Source organism: Calliphora vicina, chromosome 2 (assembly GCF_958450345.1).
Source record: "Calliphora vicina chromosome 2, idCalVici1.1, whole genome shotgun sequence".
Classification (NCBI taxonomy): domain Eukaryota; kingdom Metazoa; phylum Arthropoda; class Insecta; order Diptera; family Calliphoridae; genus Calliphora; species Calliphora vicina.
In genome coordinates, this window is record NC_088781.1 from 136,491,565 (window position 1) to 136,513,630 (window position 22,066).

General features: G+C 29.3%; 1 protein-coding gene across 1 annotated transcript in view; it reads left to right on the top strand.

Annotated features, from left to right (window-relative positions):
* The window catches only part of Sur (Sulfonylurea receptor), a 138,146-nt gene that overhangs the window by 114,972 nt on the left and 1,108 nt on the right, over positions 1-22,066 (top strand). Inside the window, exons 18-21 of the mRNA XM_065502075.1 lie at positions 3,063-3,258; positions 6,636-7,587; positions 11,908-12,035; positions 17,559-17,853. Coding sequence (XP_065358147.1) covers positions 3,063-3,258; positions 6,636-7,587; positions 11,908-12,035; positions 17,559-17,853 — 1,571 coding nt within the window. The remainder of the gene's footprint in view (positions 1-3,062; positions 3,259-6,635; positions 7,588-11,907; positions 12,036-17,558; positions 17,854-22,066) is intronic.

Below are 22,066 nucleotides of genomic sequence, written 5' to 3' on the forward strand. Positions count from 1 at the left end.
GTCAAGCAAGGGTTGGCACAAGGCACTCATAAGACCTTCTAAGATACAGAACAGACTTTCCTCATGTTTTCATATTCCTATTCCTATTCCTATTTCTATTTCTATTTCTATTTCTATTTCTATTTCTATTTCTATTTCTATTTCTATTTCTATTTCTATTTCTATTTCTATTTCTATTTCTATTTCTATTTCTATTTCTATTTCTATTTCTATTTCTATTTCTATTTCTATTTCTATTTCTATTTCTATTTCTATTTCTATTTCTATTTCTATTTCTATTTCTATTTCTATTTCTATTTCTATTTCTATTTCTATTTCTATTTCTATTTCTATTTCTATTTCTATTTCTATTTCTATTTCTATTTCTATTCCCATTCCTATTCCTATTCCCATTCCCATTCCCATTCCTATTCCCATTCCTATTCCTATTCCTATTCCTATTCCTATTCCTATTCCTATTCCTATTCCTATTCCTATTCCTATTCCTATTCCTATTCCTATTCCTATTCCTATTCCTATTCCTATTCCTATTCCTATTCCTATTCCTATTCCTATTCCTATTCCTATTCCTATTCCTATTCCTATTCCTATTCCTATTCCTATTCCTATTCCTATTCCTATTCCTATTCCTATTCCTATTCCTATTCCTATTCCTATTCCTATTCCTATTCCTATTCCTATTCCTATTCCTATTCCTATTCCTATTCCTATTCCTATTCCTATTCCTATTCCTATTCCTATTCCTATTCCTATTCCTATTCCTATTCCTATTCCTATTCCTATTCCTATTCCTATTCCTATTCCTATTCCTATTCCTATTCCTATTCCTATTCCTATTCCTATTCCTATTCCTATTCCTATTCCTATTCCTATTCCTATTCCTATTCCTATTCCTATTCCTATTCCTATTCCTATTCCTATTCCTATTCCTATTCCTATTCCTATTCCTATTCCTATTCCTATTCCTATTCCTATTCCTATTCCTATTCCTATTCCTATTCCTATTCCTATTCCTATTCCTATTCCTATTCCTATTCCTATTCCTATTCCTATTCCTATTCCTATTCCTATTCCTATTCCTATTCCTATTCCTATTCCTATTCCTATTCCTATTCCTATTCCTATTCCTATTCCTATTCCTATTCCTATTCCTATTCCTATTCCTATTCCTATTCCTATTCCTATTCCTATTCCTATTCCTATTCCTATTCCTATTCCTATTCCTATTCCTATTCCTATTCCTATTCCTATTCCTATTCCTATTCCTATTCCTATTCCTATTCCTATTCCTATTCCTATTCCTATTCCTATTCCTATTCCTATTCCTATTCCTATTCCTATTCCTATTCCTATTCCTATTCCTATTCCTATTCCTATTCCTATTCCTATTCCTATTCCTATTCCTATTCCTATTCCTATTCCTATTCCTATTCCTATTCCTATTCCTATTCCTATTCCTATTCCTATTCCTATTCCTATTCCTATTCCTATTCCTATTCCTATTCCTATTCCTATTCCTATTCCTATTCCTATTCCTATTCCTATTCCTATTCCTATTCCTATTCCTATTCCTATTCCTATTCCTATTCCTATTCCTATTCCTATTCCTATTCCTATTCCTATTCCTATTCCTATTCCTATTCCTATTCCTATTCCTATTCCTATTCCTATTCCTATTCCTATTCCTATTCCTATTCCTATTCCTATTCCTATTCCTATTCCTATTCCTATTCCTATTCCTATTCCTATTCCTATTCCTATTCCTATTCCTATTCCTATTCCTATTCCTATTCCTATTCCTATTCCTATTCCTATTCCTATTCCTATTCCTATTCCTATTCCTATTCCTATTCCTATTCCTATTCCTATTCCTATTCCTATTCCTATTCCTATTCCTATTCCTATTCCTATTCCTATTCCTATTCCTATTCCTATTCCTATTCCTATTCCTATTCCTATTCCTATTCCTATTCCTATTCCTATTCCTATTCCTATTCCTATTCCTATTCCTATTCCTATTCCTATTCCTATTCCTATTCCTATTCCCATTCCTATTCGTATTACCATTCCTATTCCCAATCCTATTCCTATTCCTATTCTTATTGCTATCTTATTCCTATTCTTCTGCATGGTCTGATCATTTATAATTTTGTCATCTGAATTATTCCATATTCCCTCGTTTATTATCTCTATTTATATCCCTATATTTCCTGTTTCCCCCTTTTTAAGGAAACTTTAAATTAAATATTCCCTTTTTAAATAGTTTAACTCCCACTACAAAACAATCAAATCCTTAAGTTTGTCCCTGTTTTAAACCATTTATTTATTGCACACATACGAGTATGTTCCTGTTTCTCCTTGTGTTGTAGTAGTTGCTGCTAGTTGCTATATTATCATTATTTGTTGCTTAAACATGTTTACATTTTTGTTAAGTTTTTCTTTAGTTTTCCCTTTGTTGTTTTACCAGTACCAGTGGGGAAAAGTAAGAAATAAAATGTTCTTTGAAACAAAATAGAAAACCAAAGAAATGTAAAAGGAACTGTGTACGTTCCATTCTAGTTTAGTAAATAATAAAAACTATACTTTAACTTTTAGTTTGGCAGCTTTATCAAGAAACACGCAGCACTCTGCACAATAGAGAGAAAGAGGGATTATAAATAAACAGAAGTCCCTTTGAGGTTGTCGATTGTGTTGTGTTTTGCCTCACTTTGTTTAGTTTATGTTGTAGTTTGGTATTGTTGCAACAATGCACTCGCTAGTGTTGTTGCATGTTCTACATATTTTACATTATTTTAAGAGTAAAATCAATTTTTGGCAGCAGTCTAGTATTGGGTAGACAGGGGGAAGTATAATTTAAAGGAATTCAAACTGAACATAGTTTATTATTGTTTTATTGAAAGTGTTTTAAATGAATTGGTTTTTAGTATAAACATTTTTATGCTAATAAATATTTGATTGGAAATTGTTCTTAATTATTTTTAGTTATATTTATATTTCCTCGTTTTTTATGTAAATATTTTACTTGTTATTAATATTCGTTTATTTTGTTTGTTTCTGTTTAGAGAATTGCAGCGTATTGAGAATTCCACAAACTCACCAGTCATTTCCCATCTATCGGAAACAATACAAGGTGTAACTACAATACGTGCCTACAATCAGGAGTCACGTTTCACAGAAATCCTGTTTCGGCGTCTCGAAGAAAATACTATAGCCTTTACCATATTGAATACAAGCAATCGCTGGTTGGGAATATCATTGGTAAGTGAAGAAAACATACATTCAGTACTAACTAACCTAAAATATTAAACATTTGTTCAAATTGTTTGATAAAATTTGTTTTGATTTTTTTGTGAAACAAATCCGGTTCATGTAACCTTAATTGCCTGTGTTGGATTAAATCACATGTGTTCCTTGTACAGGAGCCCCAACTCTCTTACTCCTTAATATGTTAGTTACATGTTTAGTCATTAAGTCATTTGTTAAAAAACAATTAGGAAATACGTTAAACTATTTTTTTGTTTAAACAAACTATGTATTTTGTTTTCATAGCAATTCCTGTTGTTATTTTACTTCCATTAAATCTTTGCAACTCTCTCTCTCTTTCCCTGGCTATTTTAATTTCTTAAGAATTTTGTTGGAAAACTTCTTATGTTTTTTTTTTAAAACAAATATGAAAACTCCCTACAACAGCTGTCATAACTGCTGGAACGTGCCAGGGTTCCTAAAGGCCATCCTAAGTATTTTGTACATTTTATGTACAAAATTAAAGTGAAGTTATATGTTTATTTTCAACATTCTCAGGGAAAGTAAGAAACTAATTTAGACACTGTTACAAAATAGTTAGTTTTTGAAAGTTTCTGGCTATATTAAAGAGTGAGAGGGTTCAATAAATGTAATTTGATTGAGAAATTTAGTAAGGTGTGTTTAAATGATAAATTAAAAAGTAATTTAGATTTTTTAAAATGAAATTAGTTTTAAATCAAACTATAATTACTAATAAATGTATTTGAAATTAATGATATTGTGTGAGTAGCTTGATAAATCCTATATAAAATTTAGATTTGTTAAGCTGACACCTTCCTTTTGGCCAGTTCTAGTTCAGGTTCAGGTTCTAGTTCAGTTTCTAGTTCAGGTTTAGGTTCTTGATCAACTTCTAGTTCAGGTTCTAGTTTAGGTTCTAGTTTAGGTTCTAATTTAGATTCTAGGTTAGGTTCTAGTTCAGGTTCTAGTTTAGGTTATAGTTCAGGATCTAGGTCAGGTTCTAGTTCAGGTTCTAGTTCAAATTCTAGTTCAGATTCTAGTTCAGGTTCAGGTTCTAGTTCAGGTTATAGTTCATGTTCTAGCTCTAGTTCTAGTTCAGGTTCTAGTTCAGGTTCAGGTTCTAGTTCAGGTTCTAGTTCAGTTCTAGTTCAGGTTCTAGTTCAGGTTCTAGTTCAGGTTCTAGTTCAGATTCTAGTTCAGGTTTTAGTTCAGGTTCTAGTTCAGGTTCTAGTTCAGGTTCTAGTTCAGGTTCTAGTTCAGGTTCTAGTTCTAGTTCAGGTTCTAGTTCAGTTCTAGTTCAGTTCTAGTTCAGTTCTAGTTCAGTTCTAGTTCAGTTCTAGTTCAGTTCTAGTTCAGTTCTAGTTCAGTTCTAGTTCAGTTCTAGTTCAATTCTAGTTCAGTTCTAGTTCAGTTCTAGTTCAGTTCTAGTTCAGTTCTAGTTCAGTTCTAGTTCAGTTCTAGTTCAGTTCTAGTTCAGTTCTAGTTCAGTTCTAGTTCAGTTCTAGTTCAGTTCTAGTTCAGTTCTAGTTCAGTTCTAGTTCAGTTCTAGTTCAGTTCTAGTTCAGTTCTAGTTCAGTTCTAGTTCAGTTCTAGTTCAGTTATAGTTCCGTTCTAGTTCAGTTCTAGTTCAGGTTCTAGTTCAGGTTCTAGTTCAGGTTCTAGTTCAGATTCTTGGTCAATTTCTAGTTCAGGTTCTAGTTCAGGTTCTAGTTCAGGTTCTAGTTCTGGTTCTAGTTCAGGTTCAGATTCAGGTTCTTGTTCAGGTTCAGGTTCTTGGTCAAGTTCTAGGTCAGGTTCTAGTTCAGGTTCTAGTTCAGGTTCTAGTTCAGGTTCTAGTTCAGGTTCTAGTTCAGTTCTAATTAATTTCTAGTTCAGTTCTAGTTCAGGTGCTAGTTCTGGTTCTAGTTCAGGTTCTAGTTCAGGTTCTAGTTCTGGTTCTAGTTCAGATTTAGATTCTAGTTCAGTTCTAGTTCAGGTTCTAGTTCAGGTTCTAGTTCTGGTTCTAGTTCAGGTTCTAGTGCTGGTTCTAGTTCAGGTTCAGATTCTAGGTCAGGTTCAGGTTCTTCGTCAAGTTCTAGTTCAGGTTCTAGTTCAGGTTCTAGTTCATGTTCTGGTTCAGGTTCTAGTTCAGGTTCAGATTCTAAGGCAGGTTCTTGTTCAGGTTCTTGGTCAAGTTCTAGTTCAGATTCTAGTTCAGGTTCTAGATCACGCTCTAGTTCAGATTCTAGCTCAGGTTCTAGATCAGGTTCTAGTTCAGATTCTAGTTCAGGTTCTAGTTCAGGTTTTAGTTCAGCTTCTAGTTCAGGTTCAGGTTCTACTTCATGTTCTAGTTCAGGTTCTAGTTCAGGCTCTAGTTCAGGTTATACTTCAGGTTCTACTTCAGGTTCTAGTTCAGGCTCTAGTTCAGGTTCTACTTCAGGTTCTAGTTCAGGTTTTAGTTCAGGTTCTAGTTCAGGTTCAGGTTCACGTTCTTGGTCAGGTTCTAGTACAGGTCCTAGTTCATGTTCTAGTTCAGGTTCTAGTTCTTTTTGGCCAACATGTTATTAACATTTTGTTATTCGTTTTATAATTTGAAACATTACATGTATCAGTTCCCTCCCTATTTGCATTATTTCATATGTACCACTACGTATGAGTAATGAAATGTAGTTGGGAAACAATTAATAACAATCATACGCCCTGATGTCCAATAATTAAAAATATATTTAGTTATTATACAACTTTTAAAATCCTGATCGGATTAAAAGATAACTTCATGTGATGATAGAAGAGAAGTTAAGCTCTCACAATATTATATACAATATACAAGATCGCTGCGTATGAGTAACATTTTCCACTTTGGAATAAATTAATATCTATCATACGACATGGGGGTAATGAAATTATACAATTGTAATCATTATATAACTTCTGAAATATTGATCAACTCCAAAGTAAGTTTAAACTGATGATAGAAGATATGTTAGGCTTGCACAATATGTTGTATTAAAATAAAATTTTAGATACAATACGACAAAATTGTTCACCAAGTTGGACTTTTTTTTAAAAAATAATTTAAGTCATCTCTACTATCAACTTCAGTTATATCGTGTCTTTCTCATACAACCCCTATCAACAGAAATTTTCTTTAAGTACACATTTAAACCTCTTACAACAACCCCTAAGACGACACATTATTTTCTAATATATTACAATTGTTTTAAATTATAAAATGGTACTTCTATACAACTAATGACTCTTACAATTTCTTAACAATTTTCTATTAAAACTTCTTATTTTTAATTCCTCTAAAATTTCCACACCCTAGTAAACCACAAGTAATTTTTTCTTTTCCTTCATTTCCCTCCGACAATATTGCTGGCAACAAACAATAGGATTACCTGGGTGGTGTGATTGTATTTGTGGCCATAGTGACAGCTTTATTGGCGGCAACAATAGCCTGCAACAGTTATAGTAAACAACAGCAGCAGCAACAATCCAGCAATGATGAACACATGATGACAGGCGACACAAAAGAAACACTGTTGCCCCTAACACCGACACCATCTTTAGTTGGTTTGGCCATAAACTATACACTGCTGATGCCAATTTATTTGAATTGGGTTGTAAAACTTTTGGCCGATATGGAAATGTATGTTGGTTCCGTTGAACGTATTGCTTATTATGCTGATGCTTCGGAAACTATGGAAGTCGATGATGAAAACAATAAATTAGGGCACCCAGAAGAAACTACAGAAAAAACAGGACATAATGAAGAAAACAGAGCTGGCGCTGATGATGTGGCAAATGTCAGTTGTAGCAGCAACAACAATTGTAAAGAGTGCATCATAACAAAAGAAAATAATGAAGATATTGTACCAAATACTTTAACTATCACTGGTCTGATAGCAAAGTCTACAACTTCACCAGACAACAATGATAAATGTTTAAACTTAACTGCAAATAATAAAACAACCGACAACAATGTCGATACAGCTACTGCCACAGCTTGTACCATAAATAAAGCAGCTACTGATGATGATACCCATCATCATCTTACTAATGATGGACATATTGCAGCTGAAACCACAAAAACTTTAGCACATAAACAGCAAACAACAATAGCAGCAGCAGCAGCATCAGGAGCAGGAGCAACAAAATGTGACGACAACAATGACATGAAGACGATTGCAACATCACCACGAACATCTACAGCAGCAGCCAAGAACATTAAGAATAAGAAGTCTTTTACATCTTCTAACTCGAACACATCGTCGAAGCCATTAGAACGTAATGATGCAGAAAGGAGAGCCAGTGTGCGTCGTTTGGCCAAGTATAAAAAACAATGTAAGTAGAATGTGTTTAAGAAAAAAACTGTTTACACTAGCAGGAAAAAAGAGTTCTAGTTCAATTCTAGTTTAGGTTTTAGTTCTAGTTCAGTTCTTGTTCAGTTCTAGTTCAGTTCTAGTTCAGTTCTAGTTCAGTTCTAGTTCAGTTCTAGTTCAGTTCTAGTTCAGTTCTAGTTCAGTTCTAGTTCAGTTCTAGTTCAGTTCTAGTTCAGTTCTAGTTCAGTTCTAGTTCAGTTCTAGTTCAGTTCTAGTTCAGTTCTAGTTCAGTTCTAGTTCAGTTCTAGTTCAGTTCTAGTTCAGTTCTAGTTCAGTTCTAGTTCAGTTCTAGTTCAGTTCTAGTTCAGTTCTAGTTCAGTTCTAGTTCAGTTCTAGTTCAGTTCTAGTTCAGTTCTAGTTCAGGTTCTAGTTCAGGTTCTAGTTCAGGTTCTAGTTCAGGTTCTAGTTCAGGTTCTAGTTCAGGTTCTAGTTCAGGTTCTAGTTCAGGTTCTAGTTCAGGTTCTAGTTCAGGTTCTAGTTCAGGTTCTAGTTCAGGTTCTAGTTCAGGTTCTAGTTCAGGTTCTAGTTCAGGTTCTAGTTCAGGTTCTAGTTCAGGTTCTAGTTCAGGTTCTAGTTCAGGTTCTAGTTCAGGTTCTAGTTCAGGTTCTAGTTCAGGTTCTAGTTCAGGTTCTAGTTCAGGTTCTAGTTCAGGTTCTAGTTCAGGTTCTAGTTCAGGTTCTAGTTCAGGTTCTAGTTCAGGTTCTAGTTCAGGTTCTAGTTCAGGTTCTAGTTCAGGTTCTAGTTCAGGTTCTAGTTCAGGTTCTAGTTCAGGTTCTAGTTCAGGTTCTAGTTCAGGTTCTAGTTCAGGTTCTAGTTCAGGTTCTAGTTCAGGTTCTAGTTCAGGTTCTAGTTCAGGTTCTAGTTCAGGTTCTAGTTCAGGTTCTAGTTCAGGTTCTAGTTCAGGTTCTAGTTCAGGTTCTAGTTCAGGTTCTAGTTCAGGTTCTAGTTCAGGTTCTAGTTCAGGTTCTAGTTCAGGTTCTAGTTCAGGTTCTAGTTCAGGTTCTAGTTCAGGTTCTAGTTCAGGTTCTAGTTCAGGTTCTAGTTCAGGTTCTAGTTCAGGTTCTAGTTCAGGTTCTAGTTCAGGTTCTAGTTCAGGTTCTAGTTCAGGTTCTAGTTCAGGTTCTAGTTCAGGTTCTAGTTCAGGTTCTAGTTCAGGTTCTAGTTCAGGTTCTAGTTCAGGTTCTAGTTCAGGTTCTAGTTCAGGTTCTAGTTCAGGTTCTAGTTCAGGTTCTAGTTCAGGTTCTAGTTCAGGTTCTAGTTCAGGTTCTAGTTCAGGTTCTAGTTCAGGTTCTAGTTTAGGTTCTAGTTCAGGTTCTAGTTCAGGTTCTAGTTCAGGTTCTAGTTCAGGTTCTAGTTCAGGTTCTAGTTCAGGTTCTAGTTCAGTTCTAGTCTATATTCTAATCTATCGTCCATCCTGTGCTGTGGTCATTGGTCTAGTCTATGCCAGCGTAAACGCCTTAAAATATACAGCACAAGTAAACATTGAAGTATTTGTTTCTTTGCTCTTGTTAATGTTTTTCTCTATTTTAAAGTTTATTTCTGAAAATGAGCTGAAATGTCTGTCTGATGGCTTGTGTGTGTAAGCTCACAGTGGGGCAAAATAAAAATATTTTGGAAATAAATCTGCCATATCCAAGTGGTTGATCCGATTACGCTTTCTGTTATGACGAATGACCTCACAGAACTGTGGAGCAGTGCTGTGGTGGTTAAACGGTTTAGCCAGTTGTGCCTACTGTGCAGTGTATAAAAGACAGTTTAAGGGGGGTTTTTGTCTAAAACATGTTTGTTTACTTTTTATGTTGAAAACTGTATGTGAGTTTGAGTGTGAATTTGCGTGTGTGTGTATATTTGTTTGTTTGTGTATTAGTGATTTCAATTTCAAGGTAAGTTTAATGGTTAAAGTTTATGAGCAAAATTGTTTGACTTTGTTTGGTATCCTGCTGTGTATGTGTGTGAGGTATATGGGAATGTTTGAGTGTAAAGGAATGAGCAGGGATATTCAGCTTTAAATGTGAGAATTTTACTACTTATTTATAGTTTAACTTTTTTCTTTAAGCAATTAGTAATTGAATTAAAAATAATTTTAAATAAGGGGCGAAATTGAAAAGCTCAATTTAAGTGAAGGGTGAGATATCTTGAGATATCTTAGAACTTTCTAATTTTATTATTTTTAATATAAAATAAATATTTTTATGATGGCTTTTATTCTGTTAAAGAATTTTTCTATATTTTTTTGGTTAGTTAGGGCGTGTGTTTTATGTTAAGCTTAACTAAGCATAACTGAAGCTTTATGGTTTATTACAGCAATTTCCGGTTTAAAAGTTTATTGACAATTTCATAACTGCATTATCGATTTTGTAGTAAATAAATGAAAAACTCCTTGTTATGTTATTATGATTATAATTTTATTTTATTTGAACTTTATTTTTTTTTTGTTTATACAATAAATCATAATGTTTTATTTATATTTTCCAAATTTCTTTAATTTTATTTTATATTTTTTTTTTGTAGAAAGTTGGTTTTGTGTTTTTGTTAAGAGAAATCCTTTTAAATATTTATTAGTATTTTACTTTCATGTTTTATTTTAATATTTGTTTCTAGTTCGTTTTTTTGACTGACACAGACACATTTTGTGGTTGGAAAACAATAAATCTTTGAGTAGAATTTTTTGTTTCTGTTTTTTTCATCCGCCATTTCGTTTGGCTAACTGTTTTTTATACCATTCACCATGATGGATAAGGGGTGTATTATAAGTTTGTCATTCCGTTTGTGGTTTCCACATTTTTCTCATTTGAGACCCCATAATTTGGAAATCATCTTTCCGAAGCCAACAAATAACTTAAATACATAAATATAACCACCATAATCCAACTTAGGTTGTTATCTAAAATCGGCTATTTTTCACCTATTTGTTTCCAACAAAATTTTGTTCAAAAAAAAAAAAAATAATAAAAAATTTAAAAAAAAATTTTTAACAAAAATTTTTTCCCAACATTTTTTTTCTAAATTTTTTTTACTATTTTACTTTGAGAAGAGTATTTTTAATTATTTTTATTAAAAAAAAAAATAATTTTTTTTTTCACATAATTTATTATACCCTACACCCACCTTAAAATATACCGATCGACTTAGAATCACTTTCTTAGTCGATTAAACGATGTCCGTCCGTCCGTCTGGTTGGCTGGCTGTCCATGTAAACCTTGTGCGCAGAATACAGGTCGCAATTTTGAAGATATTTCGATAAAATTTGGTACATATTAATTTTTCCAACCAAGGACCAAGCCTATTGAAACTGGCTGAAATCGGTCTATTATTTCACCTAGCCCCCATACAAATGTTCTCTCGAAATTGGATTTTATCGGTCATAAATGTTTAATTTATATATGTATATCCACAAATTGCGCTCCAAATAAGTTTTATATATACAAAATTCATGTCACCAAATTTTGTTACGATCGGTCCATAATTAGTCATAGCTCCCATATAGACCCGCTTCCGAAAATCACTTTAACGTGCATAAATCGCTTAAAAATGTTGGTATACTCACAAAATTCAACATAGTAAACTTTCATAGAGACATAAATCATGCGACCTAATTTCATGGTGATCGGTCCATAATTGGTCATAGCCCCCATATAAGGCCCACTTCCGAAAATCACTCAAAAATATAAATTATTGAAATTTTAAAAGAAAAATGTTTTTGCTCTTTTACTTAGTGTAGGGTATTATATGGTCGGGCTTGACCGACCATACTTTCTTACTTGTCTTAGATTTTACTTTTAGAAGGGTATATAATATTCGTCACAACCGATTACATAATTGTAACTTGTTTTTAACCAAGCCTATCCTGTTTGAACAGTGTTTGAGCTACCAATAAAGAGGTTTTTTTCTGTTCTTTTGGTCCCTTGAGGTATTTAAAAAAGTGATATAGTTGGTTAATTCAAGGATATGTAACATCCAGGAGGAGAAAAATATTCGCTGAGACGACTATTTATTTTATAGGCGGAAAAATTTGTCTCGGCTATCAAGAAATCCTGAAGAAATCAGAAGATTTTCCAGCTTACTATTAAAAATAATTCAATTACTTCCTTGTAGGGTGCTTCTTTTCCCTTTAATATATTTCCTATCTGTTTTTTTATTTAAAATATTGTTATATTGCTTTATTTTTTTGTCTGTTATTATTTATTTATGTATTGTTTTTTTTTTATTTAAATATTGTTATTGTTGTTATTCTATATACTAACAGTTTTTTTTTTTGTTGGTGCCTTTTGATATTTTACAGACAAACCAGTAGCAATTTCGTGGCCACAACGTGGTGATATATCTTTTGAAAATGTCAGTTTACGTTATGAAGGCCAACCAGAGGATGTTATTAAAAATTTAAATTTAACAATAGCATCAGGTCAAAGGGTAAGTCAATTCTAATAATAATGGAAATGTAAAATTTTATAACAAATATGGAAAGTGTTATAAGGAAATTTAAAAAAAAATGCAATAAAAAAATGAAATTTAAATTTTTTAGCCCAACAAAAACTTACTCAATAAATCACACTTACAAGAGTTGTTTTTGTTTTCACATAGCTTTTTCTTATCACTTAGGTTTTTGACAACTGAGTTAGGTTTTTGATAGGACTGTTTCTGATCAATAGTTTTACATATTTAAAAAGACAAAGTTTTATTTAAAATTAAGTTTAAATCTTAATTTATTAAACTTTTATGTTTGTTTAAGTTTGTGAGTCATGGAAATATAACCATATACGGACACCAGTTTGTGATAAAAGACCAAAAAAAAAAGACCCGTGTCTCCCAGTTTTGCCCAAAGTCATGCACTTTTATTTTTGCAAAAAAAAATTATCATTTTCTCAGGCTCATATCTTGCAAACAGTTCGGAATTTTGATTTACTCTCTGAGTCAAAGTTGAAGCCCTTGTCATAAAGAACAAAAATTGTGAACATTTAAAATCAAAAAAACTTCATCTTCAAGATCAAAATCGCAAAAATCTTAATCAAACTTAATTTAGAAATAATTTTTTTTTAAAGCTGCCCAAAAGTATGCTTTAATTTATAATAATTTAATAGTTTATGGCACAAAAAACTTAATTCCTTTACTTTTTTCATACTAACATACTAAATGGTGTTAAGAATCATTCCTAGGAAGTTGATATGTTCTAGAAAGTTGTTTATTAAGATCTAAGGTACATTTTTGTAGTTGATTGTTTTCTTGAATTTTGAACGGTTTGCTACCTATGGACCTTAACAGGGGTTTTTTGCGATTTTGATCTTGAAGATGAAGTTTTTTTGATTTTATATGTTCTCAATTTTTATTCTTTATGACAAGGGCTACAACTTTGCCTCAGAGAGTAAATCAAATTTCCGAACTGTTTGCAAGATATAAGCCTGAGAAAATTATCACTTTTTTGCAATAATGACACCAAGGCCCCTAATCTTTAGGGGTCCATAAAAAGATTGCAAAACTGGGAGACACGAGTCTTTTTTTGGTCTTTTATCACGTAGTGGTGTCCGTATATGGTTATATTTTTTCGTGTTCCTCAATAGATGTCTATTAATATTCTTGTCCTCACTAAATTAGACCGTGACTCTATTAAATTTTTTATAAATTTTGTTCTTTTTTCTATTTTTTCTTTCGGTTAACAACAGACGTTGCTAACTTATTTATAGATTTTCATAAAATATAGATTTTTTTCCCCCATAATAACTAATTTCATTTATTTTGCTGTTGCATAGTATATGAGCTCAATTAAACTGCATCATCACTACAACACAACAGTTTATTAACCTACTCAGCTCCTGTTAATATACTACAGATTTAAGCTTTTGATAAAAAACAAATCTATTTTTTTTACTATATATTGTATCATTTTGGGATATTTTAAGTTGGTTTATCATGTGTAAAAATATTTTTTTTTACATAATCAATACCATAGAAAAAAATTATTAATTTTATATACATACATACATTTACAAAATATGTCTGTATCAGTGATGGAAAAGTTAATAGAATCGTACTTTTTTTTGATACTACTTTATATGGAAAACTTTCAAACTACATATTTTCATTACAAATTCCTATAGACTTTTCTACAAAGAATCTTGTAGAAAATGTTTTTCATAACAAATTGTATTTTTTGCAGAAAATATTCAATATAACCAGTATTGTATTTAAAAAATCTTGTATGTAACAGAAATTTCTATAAAGATTCCTGTTTAAAATAATATTTTATATATAAAAGTAGGAGAGTAATAGTCGGCTATGCCGAGTCTTACAAATGCATCACCAAAATATACTTTAAAATAAAAATTTTAAATATTTTTAGGTAAAAAAAAATTGTTTTTTAACTTAATTTTTTTTTAAATTGGTTTTTTAATTTTTTTAAAAATTGTTTTTTTTAAAATAAAAAAATTTCGAAATGGTTTTTTAATTAATTATTTTTTTAAAATTGTTTTTTTTTTTACTAAAATTAAAAATTTTAATATTTTTTAAAATTTAGTCAGAGAATGCTATATTTGGCTGTGTCTAATCTTATATACTCTTCACCAAATTATACTTTAAAATACAAGTTTTAAATATTTCAAAACTATTTTAAATTTTTTTTTTCAAAAATTTTTCCCATTTTTTTTTTTAATTTTTTTTTCAATTTATTAGTGAAATAAAATTTCTGACAAACTAATTTTTTGGTAAAAAAAATTCGGGTAAAAAATTTTGTTCCTGATTTTGACCCATTGTAGGTCCAACTTACTATATATAGCCTTATATACATCGTTGCAATGGACCTTGAAATATCTATCATTAGATATCCATATTGTCTATATTAATGACTTAGTAATCCAGATATAGATAAAAAATAGGCCAAAAATCGAGGTTGTACCGATCTTTCCCTTTTGCAATTGGTCCAAATATTTCAGCTATTTGAGGACTAATATAAAGCATATATATTTAAATTCAAGTAGCTCATGAAGAAAATTCCCATAAAATAAAGTAGTACTCTTCATTTAAACCAAAAACTCTCTATAAATATTTAGTTAAAATTATAATTTATTAAAATTATTTTTAAAAAATTTAAATCACTTCAGTTTTGAATACAAATTTCAATATATTTTCAATACAATATTTCATAGTGTTTCAAATCTACCTATTAGTGAATATTGTTAGCTATTTGAAACAGTTTTTATAGTTTAGTTAGCCGAATTAGCAACAGAGTTATAGCATATTTAGTTAAATAACCCAATAATTAATATTAATCATACGCCTCCTATAGAAAAATATGATTTTTAATATTTTAAGCCTAATGCTAACGGATATGTGTTTGTTTTATCATTATTTTCTTAAAAGGAATTAATGTTTAAATGATTGCTGGAATCAGCCAACAAGTATTACAATTATAAATAGTACTTATTTTATACAACAGATAGAAAGTGAGAAATATATCCAAATATTTAGATTTAAGGAGGTCATAGAGTAGATTCCCATACAATAATATCCTGGTTTTTTCCTTTCTCAGCCATTTGTGGGCCGATTTTCTTGATTTTAAATAGCAACCGAACCGGATATATTGATGTATGAATCATGTATATAAGATATTTGGGGGCTACGGAAAGTTGATTTCAACATACAGACTGACGGACATGGCTATATCAACTCCGCTTTGTGGGGTCGCAAATGAAAAATGTAGAAATTACAAATGGAATGATAAACTCATGTTGAAGGTTATAAAAATATTGTGAATAACAGTATTTTGCTATAGAAATCCTTCAGTATCGCAATATTTTTATATGATGATTTACAACACAAAACAAGTAAGAAAGTATGGTCGGTCAAGCGCGACCATATAATACCCTACACTAAGTAAAAGAGCAAAAACATTTTTCTTTTAAAATTTCAATAATTTATATTTTTGAGTGATTTTCGGAAGTGGGCCTTATATGGGGGCTATGACCAATTATGGACCGATCACCATGAAATTAGGTCGCATGATTTATGTCTCTATGAAAGTTTACTATGTTGAATTTTGTGAGTATACCAACATTTTTAAGTGATTTATGCACGTTAAAGTGATTTCCGGAAGCGGGTCTATATGGGAGCTATGACTAATTATAGACCGATCGTAACAAAATTTGGTGACATGAATTTTGTATATATAAAACTTATTTTGAGTGCAATTTGTGGAGATACATTTATAAATTAAACATTTATGACCGATAACGTCCAATTTCGGAAGGACATTTGTATGGGGGCTAGGTGAAATAATGGACCGATTTTAGCCAGTTTCAATAGACTTGGTCCTTGGGCCGAAAAAATAATATGTACCAAATTTGATCGAAATATCTTCAAAATTGCGACCTATACTTTGCGCACAAGGTTTACATGGACAGCCAGCCAACCAGACGGACGGACATCGTTTAATCGACTTAGAAAGTGATTCTAGGTGGGTGTTAGACGAATATTTTTGGGCGTTACAAACATCTGCACAAACGCATAATACCCTGCCCACTATGGCGGTGTAGGGTATAACTACGCCAATATGAAAATTAACTAAAATTTTCCATCTTGCTACTCTATGGTTTGAAAAAGTACTAATTGAATATTATTTTGATACCGACATATTTTTTCATTTTCCATCCCTGGGCTGTATGCCGCACATTATATTAAATATAAAAAAAATTAAAAAAAACACTTTTTATAAAAACAAATTGCCTTTGGTCTAAAAGACCGAAAATGTTTGCAAGGAAAAAAATTTTAAAAATTAAATAACAACAGTTGGTGAAATTTTAAGTGAAGCACTGTTTTTATTACAGCCCCTAAAAGTATACACTTTTTTATATAATTAAAATTTATAATAAAAAGGGAAACAAATTGGAGATTGTGCATCAAAAACACAATCTGAAAATTCATTAAATGCAACATTGCAATATATTTGCCAATGTTTAAATGCAAAATTAGCTTCTTGAAATGGTTGAGGTATAAGGAAAATGCCAGGATAACCTCATTAATACAGACAATATGGATTATCACTAGATATCCATATTTATCAACAGCATAGTAAGACATACCTACGATGGGTCAAAATCGGGAAAAATATTTTTTAACCCGAATTGTTTTTAAACAAAAAAATACAACTTTTTCAATAACAAATTTAAAAAATTTTTTTTTTTTTAAATTAAAAAAAAATTATAAAAGAATTTAAAAAAATAATAAAAAAATTTTTGGAACAAAATTGTGTTCACTAATAAATTTAAAAAAAATTTATTTCTTTATGACATTAGTGCTGGAAATATATTTTTTTATTTATTAAGTCTTGTCTTTAACATAATTTCCGCCACTGTTGCCCTGTAAATAGTAATTTGTTTTTACATTTTCTGTAGGTTATATTCTAAAAATGTAATTGATTTTTTTAAAGACTTTTTTGTTGGTAAATTTTCTAACAATTGTTTGAAAAATAATTGGATATTTAATGGAGCTGTATAAAAAATGCAGCAAACAAATAAAAGTTAAATGCTACATGCAGATATTTTTATATATAAATTTAGCTACTTACAAAAACAAAAAAAAAAATTTAATTGTCAGTAAAAAGCTTACAGGTATTAGAGATTTGGCAATTTAAAACAATTGTCATGAAAATTAAACATAATAATAGACAAAACATTTTAAATAAGTTTCAGAATTTAAGATATTGAAGGTCACTTTGTAATTAAATTTTGTTTAAAAAGGAAATAATGAACATATGACGTTATTACTATTTTTTCCCTTAAAAGCTTTATTTATTTTTAATCTTTGCTTTAAAACTCTATTTTATGAATTTCCCCTTTAACTAAAATCTTAAAATTTCATTATTTTTATTCCCTTCCTTAGCTGCCATATTAATCTCTTTTAATCTTTTATTTCATTTTTTTCTAATTTTTGCTCCCTTCCTCACAGATTGGCATTTGTGGCCGCACCGGCAGTGGTAAATCATCATTGGCCTTGTCACTGTTTGGTGTTTTACAGATCAGTCATGGTTGCATACGCATCGATGGCAATGATATCGCCACCATACATCCCGATGAGATACGTACGAGATTATCAATAATCCCACAGGATGTGCATTTGTTTAGCATGACAGTTAGAGAGAATCTTGACCCGTCTGGTTACTATTCGGATTTAGAGCTATGGAATTGCCTTGAATTGGCACAATTGAAGGAGTTTGTCAATACAAAAATGCCACAGGGCTTGGGTATGTATGATTGTAAATACATATGTACATATCTATGTATGGATTTATGTAGAAATGTGTGTCTGTTATAAATATGTACTTGAGTGGTTGCATGTTTGATTGAATGAATGAATGAATCGTAGTACAATAACGTTTGCATGTCGTAGAAAATGGCAAAAGTGGTAAAACATTACAATCCTACCTAGCTCTTATTTATTGTGTTGAAGCACCACACCAGCACCAGCAGTAGGAGCAGCAGCAACAACATCAATTTTCTACATGCCACACTACAAATGTGGAAAATTCATATGAATTGGGTTTTAGTTTTGTGAGGGAAAAGTGGATTAAAGAGCACTGTGGGCAGGATTAACAACTGTATTGAAAAATACCAAAATATTATTTATATTTAAAATCTTTTTCCCCATAAAAATAGTTATTCATAGAAAAGATTTTTATTTCATTTTTTTAACTAAAAAATCTTTTTAATTAAAGAAGATTATTTAACTAAAAGCATCTTCATTGCGAAAGTATTTCCACTAAAAACGAGTTTTCTTTAAAAAAAGATTTATATCGAAATAGACTTTTTCCGCCAAACTTAAAAAGTTATAGGCATTTCTTTAACATAACTTCTGAATTAATATTAATCATACGTCTTGATGACACAATGTTTTAAATTGGTTAATGGCAGTATTTCTTGTTAATAAATAAAGGATTTTTATTGAAAAATTTATTATCTAAAGCAATTACTGCTTAAAGAAAACTTAAAATAAATTGAAAAAATTATACTTAAAAAAATTTATTTATTTGTAGTTTACTAAAAAAAATTGATTTATTAATAAAACTAAATACTCAAACGATCTCTATTTAAAAGCTTAATGTCTTGGCTTTACTTTCTATTTTAGTTTGTGGTAATATCTGCTTTAGTTTAAAAGTTATATATATTTATTTAACATAGCCTTTGAATTAATATTAATCATACGTCTAGATGCCTTAAAGTTTAAAATTCTTTAATTTTAGTTTTTCTTATTACTATACAAAGAAGGTTGATTGAGAAATTGATTAAAAAAGCAGTTACTTAGAGCAAATACAAAGAAGCAAACAAATTATTTTAAATTATTAAAAAAAAATTAAATTTTTTAAAATAAGTTTTTTTTTTTTAATAAAAAATTGGTTTTATTATTAATGCATTGAATATTCAATGTCTAGGCTTGGTTTTCCATTTCAATTTGTAGCAATATTTTTTTTGATTTAAAAGTTATAGCCCTATATTTAGCATAACCTTTAAATCAATATTAATCATACGTCTTGATGTCTCAAAGTTTAAAAATGTTTAATGCCAGTAATTCATGCTAATAAATAAAGGATTTTGATTGAAAAAATTATAATGTAAAGCAATTACTACTTAAATACAAAGAAAACTTAAATGAAATTTAAATTAATAATAAAATATTTAAAAAATTATACTTAAAAAAATTAATTTATTTATAGTTTTACTAAAAATACTCAAACGATTTCTATTTAAAATCTTAATCCCTTAACTTTACTTTATATTTCAGTTTGTGGTAATATCTGCTTTGGTTTAAAAGTTATTGGTATTTATTTAACATAGCCTTTGAATTAATATTAATCATACGTCTTGATAACTTAAAGTTTAAAATTGTTTAGTTGTAGTTTTTCTATTACTATACAAAGAAGGTTGATAGAGAAATTGATTAAAAAAGCAGTTACTTAGAGCAAATATAAAGAAACAGACAAATTATTTTAAATTATTAAAAAAAAAATTATTGTTTTTAAATAAGTTTTATTTTGCTACTAAGAAATTTGTTTTATTTTTAAATCTTAATACAAAAAACTTGCATGCATTGAATATTCAATGTCTAGGCTTGGTTTTCCATTTCAATTTGTAGCAATATTTTTTTTTGATTTAAAAGTTATAGCCTTATATTTAGCATAACCTTTAAATCAATATTAATCATACGTCTTGATGTCTCAAAGTTTAAAAATGTTTAATGCCAGTAATTCCTGCTAATAAATAAAGGATTTTGATTGAAAAAATTATAATCTAAAGCAATTACTGCTTAAATACAAAGAAAACTTAAATGAAATTTAAATTAATAATAAAATATTGAAAAAATTATACTTAAAAAAATTAATTTATTTGTATTTTTATTAAAAAAACTAGTTTTATTAATAAAACTAAATACTCAAACGATTACTATTTAAAAGCTGAATGTATTGGCTTTACTTTCAATTTAAATTTGTTGTAATATCTGCTTTAGTTTAAAAGTTATAGATATTTATTTAACATAGCCTTTGAATTAATATTAATCATACGTCTTGATGACTTAAAGTTTAAAATTCTTTAATTTTAGTTTTTTCTATTACTATACAAAGAAGGTTGATTGAGAAATTGATTAAAAAAGCAGTTACTTTGAGAAAATATAAAGAAACAGAAAAATTATTTTAAATTATTCAAAAAAATAAAATTTTTTTAAATAAGTTTTGTTTTGCTTATAAGAAATTTGTTTTATTTTTAAATCTTGATACAAAAAACTTGTATGCATTTAATGTTCAATGCCTTGGCTTTACTTATCATTTCAATTTGTTGCCATATCTTTTTTCGTTTTAGAAGTTATAGCCTTATATTTAGCATAACCTTTAAATAAATATTAATCATACGTCTTGATGTCTCAAAGTTTAAAAATGTTTAATAACAGTAATTCATGCTAATAAATAAAGGATTTTGATTGGGGAATTTATTATTTATTATATAACTGCTTAAATATAAATAAAATCTAAAAAGAATTTAAAATTACTCGCAAAATATAAAAAAAATTAATTTAAAAAAATTTTAATTTTTTGTATTTTTTAATAAAGATCACTAGTTATGCTAATAATTCTAGAAACAGAAATTCTTGTTTACTGCTTCATGTCTTGGCTTTACTTATATATTTAATTTTTGATAATATCGTATTTAGTTTAAAAGTAATAGCCATTTGTTTAATGTAACTTTTGAATTAATATTAATCATACGTCTTGATGCCTCAAAGTTTAAAATTGTTTAATTCGAGTATTTCTTGTTACTATATAAAGGTTTTTGATTGATAAATTAATTATATAAAGCAATTACAGCTTAAATATAAATAAATCATAAAATAATTTTAACAAGTTTTTTTTATAAAAAACAACTTTTCCTAAAAAAATTTTTTTTGTCGAAATTTGTTCTTAAATAATTATTTTACCAATAAAGCTAGGCTACTAAAAAAGCATCTTCCACTAAAAATTTAATTTAAAAACAAGTTTTTATTTACTAAAAAGCTTTTTCTAAAGTTTGCTCATTCTCCAAAATGCATTACTTGCTAATAAGTTGCATTTGGAAAGCTTTAGTCAGTATCAACTATTTTCGCTAAAAAAGCAAAATAATTCTAGAAACAGAAACTCTTATTTAATGCTTCATGTCTTGGCTTTATTTTTGCATTTAATTTTTAATAATGTCGTATTTAGTTTAAAAGTAATAGCCATTTGTTTAATGTAACTTTTGAATTAATATTAATCATACGTCTTGATGCCTCAAAGTTTAAAATTGTTTAATTCGAGTATTTCTTGTTACTATATAAAGGTTTTTGATTGATAAATTAATTATATAAAGCAATTACAGCTTAAATATAAATAAATCATAAAATAATTTTTAAAAAATTTTTTTTTTTTGAAATTTGTTCTTAAGTAATTATTTTACCAAAAAAGTTAGGCTACTAAAAATTCATCTTCCGCTAAAAATTTAATTTAAAAACCAGTTTAAAAATCTATTTTATTCTACTAAAAGCTTTTTTTATATAAAAAACTTTTTAATAAAAAATTACAATAATCAAGCTTCTTTAACCAAAAAAAGCTTTTTCGCACAAAAAATATGCTGTTTCGAACAAAAAGTTTTTATTACGGAAAAGCTTTACTAATAAAAAAAAGCTTTTTAATATAAAAAAGTCAGTAATCAAGCATTTTTAACCAAACAAGTTTTTTTTTACAGAAAAGCTTTATTAATTGAGAAATTATGTTTTTACAAAATTAAAAATCTTTCGATGACATATTTGCTTTGTTTTTTTTAAATAATTCTATATTTTTTTTGTATTTATCCACCCCACTGTGCCGTGGTACTCTGGCACAGATTTATGCCTGTATTTGAATACAACAACAACAAAAACCAGCAATAACAACAAAATGCAGTTTGATAATTGAG